This window comes from Nerophis ophidion, linkage group LG18, assembly GCF_033978795.1.
Source record: "Nerophis ophidion isolate RoL-2023_Sa linkage group LG18, RoL_Noph_v1.0, whole genome shotgun sequence".
Lineage (NCBI taxonomy): Eukaryota > Metazoa > Chordata > Actinopteri > Syngnathiformes > Syngnathidae > Nerophis > Nerophis ophidion.
In genome coordinates, this window is record NC_084628.1 from 27,630,282 (window position 1) to 27,652,355 (window position 22,074).

At 40.4% G+C, this 22,074-nt stretch overlaps 1 protein-coding gene across 4 annotated transcripts in view; it reads left to right on the plus strand.

Moving 5' to 3' along the window:
• fndc3a (fibronectin type III domain containing 3A) overlaps positions 1–22,074 on the plus strand; it is a 177,526-nt gene that overhangs the window by 109,390 nt on the left and 46,062 nt on the right. For all 4 annotated transcript variants that reach the window (XM_061877887.1, XM_061877889.1, XM_061877885.1 and 1 more), the window contains 6 exons: positions 6,421–6,664; positions 6,727–6,993; positions 10,307–10,365; positions 19,825–19,991; positions 20,072–20,131; positions 20,199–20,337. In XM_061877887.1, the coding sequence (XP_061733871.1) occupies positions 6,421–6,664; positions 6,727–6,993; positions 10,307–10,365; positions 19,825–19,991; positions 20,072–20,131; positions 20,199–20,337 (936 nt within the window). The remainder of the gene's footprint in view (positions 1–6,420; positions 6,665–6,726; positions 6,994–10,306; positions 10,366–19,824; positions 19,992–20,071; positions 20,132–20,198; positions 20,338–22,074) is intronic.

A 22,074-nucleotide genomic window follows, 5' to 3' on the forward strand; every position in this document is an offset into this window, starting at 1 on the left:
CTTAGACTTACTACTCAACTGTATTTTAAAGTTGGTCATTAAGGTGGTCCTTGGAGAGCCAAGATTTTTCTTTGGTGTTACTTGGCGAAAAATGTTTGAGTACCACTGATTTGAAGAATAAACGTTCATGCATTGAAATATTTAAAGAATAGACATTCATACACTATATTTAAAAAAAGTAGACATTCGTAAACTAAGATATTTTAAGAAAGAGACGTTCATTCATTAACATATTTGAAAATAGACTGTCATACATTGAAAAATTTAGGAATATATGGTCATACATTGAAACATTTCAAAATAAATGTTTATACATCGAAACATTTACAGAATAGATGTTCATACATTGATAGGTTTAAAGAATAGATGTTAATACATCAAAAATATTCAAAGAATAGATGTTCGTACATTGGAGTAATTAAATGTAGATGTTCATACAATGAAATGTTTAACAGAGAGATGGTCATACATTGAAACATTTACCCCAAAAAATATCCATACATTTAAATATTTTAGCTGCGGGCATTACACTACAGGCTGAGCCTGAGCTAGTGCGGGAGGTGGAACGCTACCGTTTGGATCGGGTGGGGCTTACCTCTACGCATAGCAAGGGCTCTGAAACCACTGTCCTGGACAAGGGATGGACCTTGTTCACTTCTGGAGTTGCTCAGGGTGTGAGGGCCCAGGCGGGTGTGGGGATACTCACGAGTCCCCGGCTGAGTGCCTGTACGTTGGACTTCACCCCTGTGGACAAGAGGGTTGCCTCCCTTCGCTTTAGGGTTGGAGGTGGGAAAACTCTGTTGTTTGTGCGTACGCACCAAACAAGAGTTCAGAGGATTCGGCCTTCTTGGATACCTTCTTGCATGGGGTCTTGTATGTGGCACCGTCAGGGGATTCCATAGTCTTGCTGGGGCACTTCAACGCACACGTGGGCAATGACAGTGATGCTTGGACTGGCTTGATTGGGAGGAATGGTCTCCCTGATCTAAACCTGAGTGGTGGGTTGTTATTGGACTTCTGTGTTCGTCATGGACTTGCGATAACAAACACCATGTTCAAGCATAAGGATGCTTATAGGTGTACCTGGTACCAGAGCATCATAGGCCAAAGATCAATGATCGATTTTGTAATAGTGTCAGCTGATCTGAGGCCTTACGTTTTGGACACTCGGGTGAAGAGAGGGGCTGAACTATCAACTGATCACAATCCGGTGGTGAGTTGGGTCGGATGGGGGGGGAAACCTCTGGACAGACCTGGCAAACCCAAGCGTGTAGTGCGGGTGAACTGGGAATGTTTGGAGGAGTCCTCTGCCCGGAAGGACTTCAACTCCCACCTCCGGCGGGATTTCTCTGCCATCACTTTGGAGGTTGGGGACATTGAACCGGAATGGGTAATGTTCAAAGCCTCTATTGCTGAAGCTGCAGCAATAGAGGTCTTATGTGCCTCAAGGGGCGGTAACCCTCAAACACCCCGGTGGACAGCGGTGGTCAGGGAAGCTGCCCGACTGAACAAAGAGTCCTACCGGGGTATGTTATCCCAGGGGTCCTACCGGGGTATGTTATCCCAGGGGACTCCAGAGGCAGTTGCAAGGTACCGACAGGCCCAAAGTGAAACGGCCGTGGCTGTGGACGAGGCTAAGCAGAGGGTGTGGAAGCAGTTTGGGGAATCCATGGAGAAGGACTATCGGGCGGAACCAATGCTGTTCTGGAAGCCCATACGGCCGGATGGGACTCTGCTTACTTCAAGTGAAGAAGTCGTAGGGCGTTGGAAAGAGCACTTTGAGGAACTCCTGAACCCAACTACATCAGACACACCCTCCCTGATTGGAGCAGAGTTTGAGGATGACGGGGGATCGACGTCGATCTCTCGGAGTGAAGTCACTAAGGTAGTTAGACAACTCCACAGGGGCAAAGCTCCGGGGGTTGACGAGATCCATCCAGAAATGCTGAAGGGTCTGAGTGATGAGGGGCTGTCTTGGTTGATATGCCTTTTCAACATTGCGCGGAAGTCTGGGACAGTGCCGAGTGAGTGGCAGACTAGGGTGGTGGTTCCCCTATTCAAATAGGGGGATCAGATGGTGTGTGCTAATTACAGGGGTATCACTCTACTCAGCCTCCCTGGGAAAGTTTACGCCAAGGCACTGGAAAGGAGGCTCCGGTCGATAATTGAACCTCAGATTCAAGAGGAGCAATGTGGATTCCGTCCTGGTCGTGGAACAACTGACCAGCTTTTTACTCTTGCGGTAATCCTGGAGAATGATTGGGATTATGCCTATCCAGTCTACATGTGCTTCGTGGATTTGGAGAAGGCGTATGACCGTGTCCCCTGGGAGATCCTGTGGGAGGTGCTGAGGGAGTACGGGGTGAGGGCAACCCTGCTGAGGGCCATCCAATCTCTGTACAAGCAAAGCGCGAGTTCTGTCCGGGTGCTTGGATGTAAATCAGATCCGTTTCCAGTGGGGGTTGGTATCCGTCAGGGCTGCGCTCTGTCACCTATCCTGTTTGTGATTTTCCTGGACAGGATTTCTAGGCAGAGTCGTGAGCACGGCGGAAGGGTATATGTCTCGGGGGGCTGAAGGTTGCGTCACTGCTGTTTGCAGATGATGTGGTCCATGTGGCACCTACGGTTCGTGACCTTCAGCTCTCACTGGATCGGTTCGCAGCCGAGTGTTCAGCGGCTGGAATGAGGATCAGCATCTCCAAATCTGAAGTCATGTTTCTCGGCAGGAAACCGATGGTTTGTACAGTCTAGGTAGAGAACGAGACTCTGTCTCAGGTGGAGGAGTACAAGTATCTCAGGGTCTTGTTCACGAGTGAGGTAAAGATGGAGAAGGAAATCAGCTGGAGAATCGGAGCAGCTGGGGCAGTATTGCAGTTTCTCTGCCGCACTGTTGTGACGAAACGAGAGCTGAGCCAGAAGGCAAAGCTCTCGGTCTACCGAGCTATCTACATTCCCACTCTCACCTATGGTCATGAAGTGTGGGTCATCACCGAAAGAATAAAATCGCGGATACAAGCGGCCAAAATGAGTTTCCTCAGTAGGGTGCCAAAATGAGTTTCCTCAGTAGGGTGGCTGGCATCTCCCTTAGAGATGGGGTGGGAAGTTCAGTCACCCGAGAGAGACTTGGAGTAGAGCCGATGCTCCTTCACTTGGAAAGGAGCCAGCTTAGTTGGTTCGGGCATCTGGTGATGCCTCACGAGCGTCTCCCTCGGGAGGTCCTTGTTGCACGTCCCACTGGGAGGAGACCCCGCGGCAGGCCAAGGACCAGGTGGGGGGTTACATCTCCTCTCTGGCCTGGGAACGCTTCGGGATTCCCCAGGAGGAAGTTGCTAATGTTGCTCTGGAGAGAGAAGTCTTGGGATCTCTGCTGGAGCTGTTGTCCCCGCAACCTGATTCCGGATAAGCGGTTGAAGATGGATGGATGGATGGATGTTCATACATTAAAACATTTAAAGAATACATGTTCATACCTAGCAACATTTAAAAAGGAGATGTTAATGCTTTTAAATGTTAAGACTAGATATTCATTCATTAGACGTTCATACATTATAACAATTAACCCTCGAGTCTGCTTTGACAAAAAAATGGACATTCAGAATCCATTCTCGTTTCAGCACTATTCTTGATGTTTGCAATGTATTGTTTGCTAAAGATATCGACAGGAATTATACATACACATGTTGTTTAGTAGTGCGGAATGTTGGAAAAGGTTTGATCAAGTGAAATGAGTCAGAACAGTACGTATGAAAAAGACGAACCTTTTATTTACGGTCTTGAATGGACTTATGTGGGGGTGTGAGAACACAAAAACAAACTGAGAAATCAGACTAATTTTTACATAGAAACATAGTGAATAAGATTATCACTGCATGATGTGTGATTATAAAATTAAGTAGACTATTGTATCAAAGCAATACGAGGATGTTTGTCATCTGGTGTCATTTGAGCTTTTTAGTTTGCAGGTCTGTGCCACTCTGGTCCATGTACCATGATCCTTTAATAGAACAGCATTGACTTTGATTTATCCCACAATAGGCAAATACAGTGCAGGTTTGTACATGCAGTAACAGAAGTGATGCGTAATGAAAGACTACACGGAAGAAGAATTTTTGCAGGACTTAGCGGAGGTCTCGGCAGTGGCAAGTAGACGGTTTCTCTCAAGGGGGCGATGTTTGTTCTGGCCTGTTGGCAGGATTGCGGGCAGGTTTTCTTGTGCCCCCCAAACCATTGCACCAGATGTGCAAGGTTTAATTGTAAACAGCACATGAACTCTTGTCTGTAAATACAGTATATAATATTATTATATAGCTCACTTTGAAAGTTTTCTACTCTTCATGTTCAATTGTTTCAAATGATGATTTGGCTTTTTTGCTGGGTTTTTTGATACATTTTTACTTCCTCAAAATCAGTGTTATGAATTTATTACCATTGCAATAATCTAAAATAAACCACCTTGCAACACATTTTTGAAAAATAATGATTATTTTTTGTTTTTCCCATTAATAAAAATAGTTGTTTTATGTTTTTACAAAAACAGAATAAAACAAAATATATTTAAAAAAACAACAACTTAATATCTATGGATAGGTCAAAAGCTGCTGAAAAATTTTAGGCGATTTAAGTATTTAAAAAAATAATAGTTTGTCCATTTTTCGGCGAGGAGGTATATTGTTCATTGTTCTAAAAGTTCCAAAGTTTAAAATTTATTTTTTTATTTTACAAAAAACATTAAACGTAAAAAAATAAAAAATATATTAAAAACTGGCTATCTATGATTTAGTCTAAAGCTTAAAAAAAATGTTAAGCAAAGAAAGCTTTTTTTAAATTTTTAAATTGTAAATATGTGACTTACCAAACACTTTTTTGCGCGCGTCCGTTTTTAACTGTCATTGTTCCAAAAACAATATGGCATCCTAATCATTATTATGAATCAATGACCTGTTAAAGGCTGCAATTACTGGATTTAAAGGCCTACTGAAATGAGATGTTCTTATTTAAACGGGGATAGCAGGTCCATTCTATGTCATACTTTATCATTTTGCGATATTGCCATATTTTTGCTGAAAGGATTTAGTACAGAACATCGACGATAAAGTTCGCAACTTTTGGTGCTGATAAAAAAGCCTTGCTTGTACCGGAAGTAGCCGACGATATGCGTGTGACGTCACGGGTTGTGGAGATCCTCCATACTTGCCAACCCTCCCGGATCATCCGGGAGACTCCCGGAATTCAGCGCCTCTCCCGAACACATCCCGGAAGAAATTTTCTCCCGAAATTCAGCCGTGGCTGGAGGCCACGCCCCCTCCAGCTCCATGCGGACATGAGTGGGGACCACCTGTTTTCACGTCCACTTTCCTGTTTTATAAACAGCTTGCCTGCCCAATCACGTTACATCTACGGATTTTAATGAAAACTGCACACACAAGGAGACGAAGTAGAAGAACGAGGAAGTTACAGCCATGGCAACGCCGTCTGTAATAGTGATTCTATGTTGTCTGTTACCATCTCCTGGTGAATGTTGGCTGTAGCGTTATGGGGTTGCTTTTTGATTGGCCAACGATTTACGTAGTGTTGTGCACATGACGGCAAGTGACTCTCGCCAGTACCCAAATGGCAGAACAAAGGTTACTCAAATAGTGAAAGGTAAGTGTTTTTGTCGTTTTTTTAGTAACCAGCAAGCACAGTACAGTTAGTAGAACAACTGTGTTTTTATTACTGTGTATTTGATAGTTGAATTTCAGACGGCACCTATTTCTTTTATTTATATATATAAATGGCGTAGTGGGTAGAGCGGCCGTGCCAGAAACCTGAGGGTTGCAGGTTCGCTTCCCACCTATTAACATCCAAATCGCTGCCGTTGTGTCTTTGGGCAGGACACTTCACCCTTACCCCTGGTGCCGCTCACACTGGTGAATGAATGATGAATGAATGATTGGTGGTGGTCGGAGGGGCCGTAGGCGCAAACTGGCAGCCACGCTTCCGTCACTCTACCCCAGGGCAGCTGTGGCTACTGATGTAGCTTACCACCACTAGGTGTGAATGAATGATGGGTTCCCACTTCTCTGTGAGCGCTTTGAGTATCTAACAATAGAAAAGCGCGATATAAATCTTATCCATTATTATTATTGTTATTATATATAGCTAGAATTCACTGAAAGTCAAGTATTTCATACACATATATATATATATATATATATATGTGTATATGTATGAAATACTCGAGTTGGTGAATTATATCCCTCCCTTCTTAACCACGCCTTCTTAACAGTCTGAAGCTGTTATATAATTTAAAATGTAAAGATATATACATCGAAAAAGTTTTTGGGAAGCGTACATAGTTTTAACTGAAATAGACTGAAGTTTGAAGGAATATATAATCCATAGTTGAATAATGTTCATACTGTGTTCTCTTTCTCTCAGATCATAGAAGAGAATGGAGTGCGGCGGGTTCTGGTTTTGCCGCAGCAACCGGAGTTCCACCCAGGCGGCCACTCCCCTCTCCACCATCCTCCCCCACCACCCCACCCCCACCTGCCTGCCTTCATCCCGCACCAGGCCATGATGCCTCCGCCGCCCCACCTCTACACGAGCATGGCGGGCGGCGGCGACATGGGCTCGCAGTACATCTCCCAATATCACCCGGCTCACATCTACTCAGAGCAGGGTGAGCGCCACCATCCCAGCCTCTCCCTTCTCCAGAAGCTCACCGTTGTGCTCCCACTTCAGTCTCTGTAGATTCCCATTCCCAGCATGGACGGCCGGCCTTTGTCCACAGGGACGACAGAACCAGCAAAACGTACGAGCGTCTGCAGAAGAAGCTGAAGGAACGCCAGGGAGGCGGAGGAGGGCAGGTGAGAGACAGCCCACCCCCTTCGCCGCTCAAGACCCGCCGCAGCCCACCGACGCTGGACGTCCACAATGGCTTGGGAGGAAAAGTGCCCGAGGCGGAGCAGGGTCAGCCTGGCCATGCGGCGGACAAGCAGATGGACAGAGGTAGAAAACGGAGAGGCGGGAGGTCAGTGGGGGAAGGGCAGGTGTTTAAACCTCGACAATCTGGACCAGCTGCACCCAAACCAGGGCTCCGTATCAAAAACTGGAGTACAAACACCTGGATCGTTATCCCCTAATTTATGCACAACACCCCTAGTGTCATAATTCATGCATTACACCCCTAGTGTCATATAATTCCCGCATTACACCCCTAGTGTCATATAATTCCCGCATTACACCCCTAGTGTCATATAATTCCCGCATTACACCCCTAGTGTCGTATAATTCCCGCTTTACACCCCTAGTGTCATATAATTCCCGCATTACACCCCTAGTGTCGTATAATTCCCGCATTACACCCCTAGTGTCGTATAATTCACGCTTTACACCCCTAGTGTCATATAATTCACGCATTACACCCCTAGTGTCATAATTCATGCATTACACCCCTAGTGTCATATTCATGCATTACACCCCGAATGTCAAATAATTTATGTACAATACCCTTAGTGTCATAAACTTCATGCATTACACCCCGAATGTCAAATAATTTATGCACAACACCCTTAGTGTGATATAATTTACGCATAACGCCCCTTGTGTCGTATAATTCCCGCATTACACCCCTAGTGTCATATAGTTCACGCATTACACCCCTAGTGTCATAATTCATGCATTACACCCCTAGTGTCATAATTCATGCATTACACCCCTAGTGTCATAATTCATGCATTACACCCCGAATGTCAAATAATTTATGCACAACACCCTTAGTGTCATATAATGTACGCATAACGCCCCTTGTCATATAACTCACGCATTACACCCTTGGTGTCATAATTTATGCATTACACCCGGAGTGTTATATAATTCATGCATTACACCCTTAGTGTCATATAATTTACGCATAACGCCCCTTGTGTCATATAACTCACGCGTTACACCCCTAGTGTCATAATTTATGCATTACACCCCTAGTGTCATATAACTCTTGCATTGCACCCATAGTGTCATATAATTGATGCATTACACATATAGTATCATATAATTCATGCATTACACCCTTTGTGTCATACAATCCATGCATTACACCCTTAGTGTCATATAGTTGATGCATTACACCCGTAGTGTCATATAATTCATGCATTACACCCCTAGTGTCTTATAATTCATGCATTACACCCCTAATGTCATATAGTTCATGCATTTCACCCTTAGTGTCATATAATTTACGTATAACGCCCCTTGTGTCATATAACTCGCGCATTACACCCCTAGTGTCATAATTTATGCATTACACCCCGAGTGTCATATAATTCATGCATTACACCCCGAGTGTCATATAATTCATGCATTACACCCCTAGTGTCATATAACTCTTGCATTGCACCCGTAGTGTCATATAACTGATGCATTACACCCTTTGTGTCATATAATTCATGTATTACACCCTTTGTGTCATACAATCCATGCATTACACCCCTAGTGTCATATAGTTGATGCATTACACCACTAGTGTCATATAGTTGATGCATTACACCCCTAGTGTCATATAGTTGATGCATTACACCCCTAGTGTCATATAGTTGATGCATTACACCCTTAGTGTCGTATAATTCATGCAATACACCCCTAGTGTCTTATAATTCATGCATTATTACACCCTTAGTGTCATATAGTTCATGCATTACACCCATAGTGGCATATAGTTCATGCATTACGCCCCTAATGTCATATAGTTGATGCATTAAAACCCTAGTGTCATATAGTTGATGCATTACAACCCTTGTGTCATATAGTTGATGCATTACAACCCTAGTGTCATATAGTTTATGCATTACATCCCTAGTGTCATATAGTTCATGCAATGTACCCCTTGTGTCATATAATTTATGCATTACACCCCTTTGATGCATTACACCTTTAGTGTCATATAGTTGATGCATTACATCCCTAGTGTCATATAGTTCATGCATTACACCCCTATGGTCGTACAGTTGATGCACTACACCCCTAGTGTCATATAATTCATGCGTTACACCCCTAGTGTCATATAATTCATGCATTACACCCTTAGTGTCCTATAGTTGATGCATTACACTCCTGGTGTCATGTAGTTGATGCATTACACCCCTAGTGTCCTATAGTTCATGCATTACACCCCTAGTGTCGTATAGTTGATGCATTACACTACTAGTGTCGTATAGTTCATGCATTACACCCCAAGTGTCATATAATTCATGTATTGCACCCCTTTGATGCATTACACCCTTAGTGTCATATAATTGATGTATTACACCCATAGTGTCATAAAGTTGATGCATTACGCGCCTAGTGTCATATAGTTCATGCATTACACCCATAGTATCATAGTTCATGTATCACACCGCTCGTGTTGTATAGTTAATATATTACACCCCTAGTGTCGTATAATTGATACACTACACCCCTAGTGTCATATAGTTGATCCATTACACCTGTAGTGTCATATAATTCATGGATTAACCCCCTAGTGTCATATAGTTGATGTGGTACACCCCTAGTGTCATATAGTTTATGCATTACACCCCTGTGTCATATAACTGATGCACATCACACCTATTTTCATATAGTTGATGTGTTACACCCCTAGTGTCATATAGTTGGTGCATTACCCCCTTAGTGTCATATTGTTCTTGCATTACACCCCAACTGTCATAATAATAATAATTATGAATTTGATTCATTGACCGCTTTTGTAGACCCTCAAAGCACTTTACAGTGTGAAGTGAGAAGTCATTATTCATTCACTCTTTCACACATTACACCCTTAGTGCCATTTGTAGTTGATGAAATCACTCCTCCACATGCGACCGAGTGCCGCTGACTAATTATAAAGACAGAAATGAAATACTGTCATGTAAACCGTTAAAATAATGTTTGCAAATGATTATTTTCCAGCATTGCATAAAAGAGACGTTGTATAATCCTATATTGCTTTGTGTGACTACCAGTGTTCCCCGTGTAGCTTCACATCTCTGAGGGTGCACGCACACACGCAGCGCAGCCAGCTAACGTGATCACTCCTTCACAGTTACATTTGATCAAATTTGATACTCCACACGTCGATACAACCAGCACACTTTAACAGCTGTTTTGCAAGCACTACTGCAAGTTTTCATCATGGAAAACCAAATTAGATAAAAGAACGCCATCGCTCCTGATATGTAAATTGCACACATGACCAGGTTAGACAGGATTAGATGGTATGAATACGACGACTATTCAGTTTTTAAACATGTATCTTATTTATTCACCGTTTCTTTTGTCTCCTCAGAGCTGGATGCAGCAGCTCAGGCCCTGCAGGCGCTGTTGAGCACCATCAGTAAGCCGGCGGTGAGTATTCGTTTCTCTCATCTGCCCGTGTTTTCCTTTTGACCTAATTGCTTAGATTTGCATGTTTTTATGTGACCATCAGCAGTGCGCCCATGAAGGTCCCTAATGATGCAAATGGGTTGCGTCATTAAACATTCTATTAACATCCGTGATGAATTCCTGCTGACGTCTCGCTAATGGAGTCCGACCTGCTGACGAACGCACTTGGGGGAATTTCTGGTCTCAAATGTGCGGTCAGAAGTCGGGCACGGATGAGACTTGTGTATCTACAGTGTCACGTTGCAGGAGGAATCCTCCAATAAGTTGTTTGACAGGACTATTACCGCACTTTTTAGTAGCCATTAACGATCATTAGAGTTTTGACGCATATTGTATTGGCTTTTTTCTTTTAATTACAGCTTCAACAGAAATACTGTACAGGCTAAAACTTTGGACTCACTTTCTCCTTCAATGGGTTTTCTTTATTTTCATGACTATATACATTGTAGATTGTCACTGAAGGCATCAAAACTATGATGATAATATAACATGTGGAGTTATGTACTTAACAAAAAAAGGTGAAATGACTGAAAAACATTTTTATATTCTAGTTTCTTCAAAATAGCACTCTTTGCTCTGATTACTGCTTTGCACACTCTTGACATTCTCTCAATGAGCGTCTAGGGGTAGTCACCTGAAATGGTTTTCACTTCACAGGCGTCATAATTGTGATGCCTTCAGTGACAATCTACAAACCCTGTTTCCATATGGGTTGGGAAATTGTGTTAGATGTAAATATAAACAAAGGAAATCGTGTTAGATGTAAATATTAACGGAATACATCGATTTGCAAATCATTTTCAACTCATATTCAGTTGAATATGCTACAAAGACAACATATTTGATGCTCAAACTGATAAAAAATTTTTTTTTTGCAAATAATCATTAACTTTAGAATTTGATGCCAGCAACATGTGACAAAAAGTTGGGAATGGTGGAAATAAATACTGATAAAGTTGAGGAATGCTCATCAAACACTTATATGGAACATCCAACAGGTGTGCAGGCTAATTGGGAACAGTTGGGTGCCATGATTGGGTATAAAAGCAGCTTCCATGAAATGCTAAGTAATTCTCAAACAAGGATGGGGTAAGGGTCACCAATTTGTAAACAAATTGTCGAACAGTTTAAGAACGTTTCTCAAAGTGCAATTGCAAAGAATTTAGGGATTTTACCATCTATGGTCCGTAAAATCATCAAAAAGTTCAGAGAATCTGGAGAAATCACTGCACGTAAGGGATATTACGGGCTTTTGATCCCTCAGGCGGTACTGCATCAAAAACAGACATCAGTGTGTAAAGGATATCACTACATGGGCTCAGGAACACTTCATAAAATCACTTACAGTTATTACAGATGGTCGCTACATCTGTAAGTGTAAGTTAAATCTCTACTATGCAAAGCAAAACCCATTTATCAACAACACCAAGGAACGCCACCAGCTTTTCTGGGCCCGAGATCATCTAAAATGGACTGATGCAAAGTGGAAAGGTGTTCTGTGGTCTGACAAATCCACATTTCAAATTACATTTGGAAACAGAGGATGTGGTGTCCTCCAGAACAAAGAGAAAAATAACCATCAGGATTGATATAGGCGCAAAGTTCAAAAGCCAGCATCTGTGATGATATGGGGTTGTATTAGTGCCCAAGGCATGGGTAACTTACACATCTGTGAAGACACCATTAATATGGAAAAGTTCATACAGGTTTTGGAGCAACATGTATTGTCTTTCAAGCAACATTATCATGGACGCCCCTGCTTATTTCAGTAAGACAAGTGTTACAACAGCATGACTTTGTAAAAATAAGAGTGCGGGTACTTTCCTGGCCCGCCTGCAGTCTAGACCTGTGTCTCCCATTGGCGCATTATAGAGCATAAAATACGATAGCGGAGACCCTGGACTGTTGAACGCCTGAAGGTCTATATAAAACAAGAATGAGAAAGAATTCCACTTTCAAAGCTTCAACAATTAGTTTCCTCAGTTCCCAAACGTTTATTGAGTGTTGTTAAAAGAAAAGGTGATGTAACACAGTGGTGAACATGCCCTTTCCCAACTACTTCGGCACGTGTTGCAGCCATGAAATTCTAAGTTACTTATTATTTGAAAAAAAAAATTAAGTTTATGAGTTTGAACATCAAATATCTTGTCTTTGTAGTGCATTCAACTGAATATGGTTTGAAAAGGATTTGCAAATCATTGTATTCCGTTTATATTTACATCTAACACAATTTCCCAACTCATATGGAAACGGGGTTTGTACAATTTCTTTATTACAATAAAGAAAACGCATTGAAACAAGAAGGTGTCTCCAAACCTTTGTACGGTACTGTACATAAAAAGTTACAATACATACACAGAAACGATACCTAGTATTTTGTAGGGCTGTGAATCTTTGAATAACACATTCAATTCTTCAATTCAGAATCGATTCTTGGTTCAAAAGTTCATACTTTTCAATAAGATTGGGTGCCAGTTCTAAGATTCACTACATTCCTCCATAAAAAAACAGCCATGATTTCTCTATTACTATATAATTAGTATATTATATAAGAAAACTGGTTTTGTTGAATAAAATGATTCCCAAACATTTAATAAAATGTAAATACTAATAAGGCAACAAGAGAAATATCCAACACTTATCCTTTCTAATTTGAATCTCTACAGCAAATATAGGTCATGTACGTCACAGGGGTCAAACCCAAGGCCCGGGGGCCAGATGTTCCCCACCACATCATTTTGAATGGCCCATGAAAGCCTGGAAATAATTTGCATAAATAAATTGGTTTATCTTTCATTCTTTTTTTATTTTAACAGGAAAAAAAGACCTGTACTGCTTGCAATTATTTATATTTTAAATATCTATCTAATAATGCAACAGATTATGTATTATCATACATTCAAAATATTATGGAAGTTAAACATACATAAATATCTACTTAGCCTTATGATTTCAAAGTTCTCCATCAAATCTTTAGTTATATCCATCTTTTTTCTTCATAATCCTACCGTAAGAAAAAAACTGTGGTACACAGTAATACACTGTATTACTGAATACTGTGAAAACAGCAACTATATTTTTATGCAAAAAAAAATACCAAAAACTGGCAGCTCAATCACCAGAATTTCACAGTAAAATAAAGTGTGAACATTTTTTGGTAAAATTCTGTTGTTTTTTTTACCACAAAATCCACAGATTTTTTTTTCTTACTGAGGTAAAATATACATTTACTAATCAAATGCATAGGTAATCATGTGACATTATCATGCGGCTAATCCTTATTCATGTATGTTTCTTTTATTAATGTTACTAACGGCCCTCTGAGGGCAGCCAAAACTTCAACGTTGCCCTAAAAAAAACCAAGTTTGACACCCCTGATTTACATCAACAATATGATTTGCATGAGTGGCTGGCTGGACAGCACAGATTACAAATAAATAAATAAATAAAATAAAATACAAAACACATTTTACTTTTTTTTTTTAATTTAAAAAACAAACAATTTTAAATGTTTTGAATTGATTGAGAATCGTTTCAAATAATTGCAATTCATTCGGAAACTTTTTTTTTTTTACACCCCTAGTATTTAGTAATTAAAAAAAAAATAGTTAAGTATTAAGTACCAACTCATTTTTGGGAAATTATTTTAAGAAAAAACAATCTTTCATTGTCAATAATTCTCCCAACCTGAAAGGGCATTTTATTTGAGTTCTTGTGAGAATTCTTCTCCAGTCGGGTCAGCTGTAATACATGTGTTTTGCTGCTAAACTAACCACAACATTATGTCACTACTCGTCTCATGTTTCCTTAAAAATAATGTTATACAATCAACTTAAAGCCTTAATGTTTATTATTGTTGTTTGAATAATTTTTTTACTGCAAATGAGTACCGCCTCCTCCAATCTTATCGGCTTTCTTGAGTACTAATCGTGTCGGTATCGGCCCTATAAAAACAAACTGGTCAATCTCTACTTTTTAATATGTAATTCATCATTGCCTTGTTTATTGATATACAGTATTTGGTCATTATTAGAGGACTTATTTCAATGGTAAATAACATAATTCAGGGTTTGTGGGTGAACAAAAAGAAAAAACATGGGGATTAGCACTGAAATAGCATTTCTTTGAGCTCCTGGTAAATGTAGCGAAGCGTCTCTACTTCAAAGTGTCAAGTAGGATGTCCAACACTATTAGAGTTTTTTGCTTTGCTTAAAGAACTGTGATTCGAAACAGTGGGTATAATAGAGTGAGGTGGGCCCCCCTGGTGCCAGGGAGGGTGGTCTTAAGATCCAACCTGACTTCCCCCATACAGGACTCAGCACTGCAGGTGTCGCCCAGTCTATTTTAATCTTCCTCGGAATGGAGGTAGAATAATCTTGTCGCTTTCACATCACATTCTGTTCAAAGCCCTTTCGGCACATCTTCGTCCTTAGCGGTGGTTTTAGGTCACTTTGCTTCATTTCATTTCACTTTTCTATAAACGCAACTTTTTCACTTCCAAAGCTTGACTGATTATGTGGCCTTGAGTATTGACAGATACTGATATTATTAACCCCATAGAATATCAGCAGGAATTATACGTACTTGTGTTGTTCTGTTGTGTGGAAGGTAAGTAGGGTTGCCGATACCAATATTTTGGTCGAGGTACCAAAATAAATTTCGATACTTTTCTAAATAAGGGGCACCTCAAAAAAAATTAATTATCAGCTTTATTTTAACAAAACATTAAACACATGTTTACTATTGCAATTTTGTCCTTAAATAAAATAATGAACATACTAGACAACTTGTCTTTTATTATTAAGTAAGCAAACAAAGGCTCTTAATTAGTCTGCTGCCGTATGCAATAACATATTGTCATTTATCATTCTATTATTTTGTCAACATTATGAGGGACAAACTGTAAAATAGATTTATTTACTGTTAATATCTGCTTACTTCCTGTTTCAACATGTTCTATCTACACTTCTGTTAAAATGTAATAATGACTTATTTTTCTCTTGTTTGATACTTTACATTAGTTTTGGATGATACCACAAATTTACGGTATCGATCCGATACCAAGTAGTGACAGGATCATGCATTGGTCATATTCATGGTCCTCATATGTCCAGGGACATATGTCCGGAGTTTACAAACACAATATACATTTTTAAAAAACTAAAAAAAGATTTTGTGATGATAAAAAATATAGATGTAATTATAGTAGTATTGACTACATACACCCCTGCACTTGGTATCATTACAGTGGATGTCAAATGCAGATCTACTGATGGCATGTGTTTACATTGTGACGCCGATGAGCTATGGTGTGTAGTGAAGCATGTTTAGCTATTCCTCGTCCTCCAGTGGTAATGATACTTGTAAGAAACTTACTTTATTTGTCGCCATGGAGGCGAAGATTAGTGATTTTGAAGTAGCTTAATCACTGATGACTGCGGATGGATGTTAGCTACTATCTAGCCATGTTTTAAAGCACATCTTCCTGAGGGTGTTTCAGTGTAATAACTTCACCTTTATCGTAAGTTTTTAGACCACAATGCGTCCGTTCTCCCTTTTTTTGTCTACACACTACGTCTGCTTGTAAGTACTCTGTGTGTATGCGCTGCCCAACATGCTTCTTTACTCTTAAAACCAGCAATGTCATGCCATGAGTGCACGCAGCCATGCCCGTTAAGAAAAAAAATTTAAAAACTGAGAACCAGTTCTTTTCAAACAGAGTACAGTACCGGATATGATTCATTAGTACCGTGTTACTATGCTAGTACTGGTATACCATACAACCGCAGTGGAGTGTTGATAAAGGTATTATCAAGTGAAGTGAGTTAGAAAGCCAACGATAGCTATAAAAAACACTAACCTATTTATTACTAACGGTCTAGAATGGACTTATGCTGTCTTTAAGTTGACATGGAGCAGTAACAATTTTTGAGGGGACAATAATTCATAAAGTGTAAGCTCATGACGTAGTAAGTTGACTGAGTTACTGGATACTTGCTAATATACTTCTGCCTTAGATATTTTGTATGTGTGAGTAATACGTAAATAATTATATGATGTTTATTCCGGCTGTGAATCATTGGACACCGCACGATTCGATTCTTGGGGGTATCGATCCGATTCTCAAGTCAAAAAGATTTTTGTTTCAAAACCAATACTTTTTTAATAACATTGGGTGCCAGTTCTATGATTAAACTACATTTCTCTATAAAGAGAAGAGAACAAACCAATGATTGTCACACACCCTAGGTGTGGCGAAATTCGTCCCCTGCATTTGATCCATCCCTTTGTTCACCCCCTGGAAGGTGAGGGGAGCAGTGAGAAGCAGCGTGGGCCGCGCCCGGGAATCATTTTGTTGATTTAACCCCCAATTCCAACCCTTGATGCTGAGTGCCAAGCAGGGAGGTAATGGGTCCCATTTTTATAGTCTTTGGTGTGACTCGGCCGAACTCACGACCTACCGATCTCAGTGGGGACACTAACCACTAGACCAGTGGTCCTCAACCTTTTTTCAGTGATGTACACCCTAATTCAAGTACCCCCTGATCAGAGCAAAGCATTTTTGGTTGAAAAAAAGAGATAAAGAAGTAAAATACAGCACTATGTCATCAGTTTCTGATTTATTAAATTGTATAACAGTGCAAAATATTGCTCATTTGTAGTGTTCTTTCTTGAACTAATTGGAAAAAAATATATAAAAATAACTAAAAACTTGTTGAAAAATAAACAAGTGATTCAATTATAAATAAAGATTTTTACACATACAAGTAATCATCAACTTAAAGTGCCCTCTTTGGGGATTGTAATAGAGATCCATCTGGATTCATGAACTTCATTCTAAACATTTCTTCACAAAAAAATAAATCTTTAACATCAATATTTATGGAACATGTCCACAAAAAATGTAGTTTTCAACACTGAATATTGCATTGTTGTATTTCGTTTCACAGTTTATGAACTTACATTCATATTTTTTTGAAGTATTATTCAATAATTACATTTATAAAGGATTTTTGAATTGTTGCTATTTAAAAAAAATCTCAAGTACCCCCAGGAGTACGCGTGCACCCATTTGAGAACCACTGCACTAGTCCACTGACATTAGCATGCATCAAGTACCTAAATATGACCGAGGTGAACACTGACAATTAGGGCTGCAACTAACGATTAATTTGATAATCGATTAATCTGTCGATTGTTACTTCGATCAATCGATGAATATTCGGATGAAAAACACAAACTACATTTCTATCCTTTCCAATACTTTATTTTTTTAAAAACCGCATACTGGCACCATGTCCTTTCGACTTGCCAAACATAACAATAACAAGGCAAGTGTTAGAAAAATGTCTTTTTTTTTTATAAAGTGCACAATTGTCATGCACAACAGCAATAATTTTGCTTAGGGGAATTTCAAACCTTCCTACTACCTATTCCAACCATTCTGCAATGTTGGATGCTGAATGTCTTTCCTCTAGTGGCATGGTCGTAAGGCAGATTGACTTCATGTTCCATTCGTCTCCAATGTAGTGGCATGTATTGCCGAGGTAGGCTTCCATGGCTACACTAGTCCACACATCAGTGGTCAGAACAATTTTGCTCTGGGTGGCTTTAATGTCAGTTTACACAGCTTGAAATTTCTGCTCATACTTCTTCTCCATCAGTTTCGTAAAATGGGTCCTCGAGGGAAGAGTGTAACCAGGGTTGAGGACGTAAATCATTTTTCTGAAACAGTCATCCTCCACCACTGATAGTCGCCTCATTTGAGTTACCAACATATTTAGGACACTATCAGTCAATGCAGCTGCTTGCTTTGGTGTGCACACCGTCCTTTGTACGAATTCGCTAATGCTGGCTTGTTTCTTTCTGAAATGAGAGAAACCATATCATGAACTTACATAGTAGCAACATTTACATGTAACTCAATACATACCTAGTTGATTTATTTAATAATTTCTGATGTAGAAGGCACATTTTTTCATATCATGGTCACTGCTGCCTAGTTTTTCTTGTTAAATTGTTATTTTTACTGTAATATTTTTATTCTAATGTTGCTCTTTAATTTTTATTCTTGTTGTAATATTTTCTGGGTTTTTTTTCCATTTAAACCCCCGTTATTTACTTTTTAAATGTTATGTCAATTCTGTACACTGCAGCTGGAATTTAAATGTTCCTGAGGAAACTCCCTGAGGGAATCAATAAAAGTAATATCTATCTATCTATCTATCTATCTATCTATCTATCTATCTATCTATCTATCTATCTATCTAATTACACCACCACATTAAAAAAAGCTAAATGACATAAGTGGACATTGGGGATGCAGCAAAAACCAATAATAACACAGAAATGTAACTCATCAGATCAGAACTGGGTCAGATATTGTACATGTTTCTGTTCTGAATAATAAAGGATTCATTTTAGGCTGTCTGTGAATAATAGAATTTTCCAGCACCTTCATAACATTTATTTTACTAAAGCGTCACTCAAATATTATATAGCTTTATCGGGTCCGGCTACATTGATCTATTATGAAACCAACCTGAGATATTTATGTCCGTGTATTGCCTTAAAAAAATCTCCTCGTTAACAACATATTAAAAACACACAAAGACGGACACAGCGGATCAATGTACTCTGACTATGGACTTAAAAAAGTTACGTACCGTGAGTTCTCTTCATCCATGGCCCCTCTTCAGGTGCTGCCGAAGCAATGTTGTCCCTAGTGCCACGTACGCCAGGTCCATGCTGCTCGTTTTGCAGGAAATGTCGTCTTTGAAGTCTTTAAAGTGTTCCGACACTTTTGACTACTTGGGTCGTACACTTTTATAACCTCGAGATGTTTCTCTGCTGAACTATCCATACTGTTTACCTCGGCCATTTTTCAAATGTTTCCAGCAAAGGCGACTGTGTGGTTGCTTGAGCTGCACATGACACATCATTGGCTGGCTCACTGCTACCTCATGAGACGTAGGCACAGCGTCGCCCTGGCGCTGTTTTGTACTTTTTTTGTACTTATTTTGATTATTGTTTTTGTACTTATTTAGATTTTTGTTTTTCAGCTGTTTGTAAATGTTGCAGTTTATAAATAAAGGTTTGGGGAGGGGGAGGGGGGGACTTTGCGCATGCGCATTGCATACATCCAACGAATCGATGACTAAATTAATTGCCAACTATTTTTATAATCGATTTTAATCGATTAGTTGTTGCAGCACTACTGACAATTTAGCTTAAAAAATCCAGCATGCTAACAGGTATCATTTGTCAAGTAACAAAATATTTGATGCTGAGGTATATACCTGCAAAATTAGCGCCAAAAAAATGTGTGCCACAGGTCGTAAAAAAAAGAGCTATGGGCCAGTGTTTCCAATAATTTTTGGTGGAAACACTCAATGTAAAGGACTGTTGCACCTGTGGCAGGTGTCGGACATCCAGGCCAGAGGGGCAGCAGTGAGCTGGAGTGCGCCCACCAGGCCGGAGAGCGACAGCAGCAGCACCGAGGACGACCACACCCCTCCGGGTCCCCTCAGCTACGAGGTGTCGGTGTCCTTCAGCAGCAAGGATGGGAAGTACAAGAGCATGTATTGGTGAGCGTCCCCGCCCACTTGGAGGTTGGACACATTTGGCCGTGACACAACCCTGAATGCACTCTCTCACTCCATTGCAGTGGCGAAGAACTAAGTGTGACTTTGGACAACCTTCGACCAGCAACGGACTACCATGTCAGGTGGGAGCTCACCATTGCATCTTGGCCAATACCTGCTGCTAACTGCGCTCCCTGCTTCCCCCGGCAGGGTGCAAGCCATGTTTAACTGTTTACAGGGAAGCCCCTCAGAGGCCGTCAGCTTCACCACGTCCAGCTGTGAGCCGGAGCCTCCCAATCCTCCCAGGAAGGCCAGCGGGACCAAGAACACACTGGTGCTCCAGTGGAAGGTAGCGTGCCAAGGCTCGTAGCAACACAACAAACATGTACACTATATTGCCAAAAGTATTTGGCCACCTGCCTTTACCCTTATATGAACTTGAAGTGTCATCCCATGGAATTGTCCAAGATGTTTTGGTATCCTGGAGCATTCAAAGTTCCTTTCACTGGAATTAAGGGTCCTGAAAAACAACCCCCAACCATAATTCCTCCTCCACCAAATTTCACACTCTGCACAATGCAGTCCGCTAAAACCCAGATTGGTCCATCAGATTGCCAGATGGAAAAGCATGATTCATCAGTCCAGAAAAGGAGTCTCCACTGCTCTAGAGTCCAGTGGTGACGTGCTTTACAGCACTGCATCCCTCGCTTTGCATTAGACTTGATGTTGTATGGCTTAGATGCAGCTGTTCGACCATGGAAACCCATTCCATGAAGCTCTCTGCGTACTGTACGTGGGCTCATGAAGTTTGTAGCTCTGTAGCAACTGACTGTGCGGAAAGTCTTTGCACTATGCTGACCCCTCTCTGTCAGTTTACGTGGCCTCCCACTTGGTGGCTGAGTTGCTGTTGTTCCCAAACTCCTCACCTTTCTTATAATAAAGTTAACTTTGAAATATTTAGGAACAAGGAAAATTCACGACTGGATTTGTTGCACAGGTGGCATCCTGTGACAGTTCCATGCTGGAAATCACTGAGAGTGGCCCATTCTTTCACAAATGTTTATCGAAACAGTCGCCATGCCTAAGTGCTTGATTTTATACACCGGGCCAGTTGATTAGGACACCTGATTCTCATCATTTGGATGGGTGGCCAAATACTTTTGGCAAGATAGTGTTTGTGTTCAACCCATTTCCTACTGAGGGCCACAGACTGAATAATCAAAAGGTGCAGAGGCAATTTTTGATAGTTTTCACTTTCAAATCCAGTACAATGTACAGATGTTTTCATGTGAATGCTGAAGCGCCAAAGCCAAACTTTAAATGCTAAACAGTTAGCATGCTGGCCAGATAGCATCAATGGACAAAAAATATGAGCAAAATGAGCTTAAAAAAAAAAGCTAGCGTGCTTGCAGTACTATGTTAACATGCTAACAATAGCATTTAGCATTAGCAGTTAGCATTCGTGGAATACCAAAATGTTATATGCTAAATTAGATCAAAGTTGAAGTTAAAGTACCAATGATTGTCACACACACACAAGGTGCGGCGAAATTATTCTCTGCATTTGACCCACCTTGATCACCCCCGGGAGGTGAGGGGAGCAGTGAGCAGCAGCAGAGCAAACTTAACATAACGATGCTAAAAATAGCATGCTTACAGTTATCATTTGTGAAATACCAAAATATGACACTGTACCTGCTAAATTAGATAAAAACTACCATGGTAACATAACAATGGTAATAACATGTTTACAGTAAGCATTTAGTGAAATACCAAATATATATGACAATTTACCTGCTAAATTAAATAATAGCATGCTAACATAGCAATGCTAATAGTAGCATGTTTACATTTAGCATTAGTGAAATATCAAAATATGTAACGCTATACCTGACAAATTAGATGACAACTCGAATGGTAACATAACAATTGTAGTAATAGCATGCTTACAGTTAGCATTAGTGAAATACCAAAATATGACACTACCTGCTAAATTAGATTAAAAACTAGCATGCTAGCAATGGTATGCTTACAGTTAGCATTCGGAAAATACCCAAATATAACACTGTACCTGTTAACTTAGAAA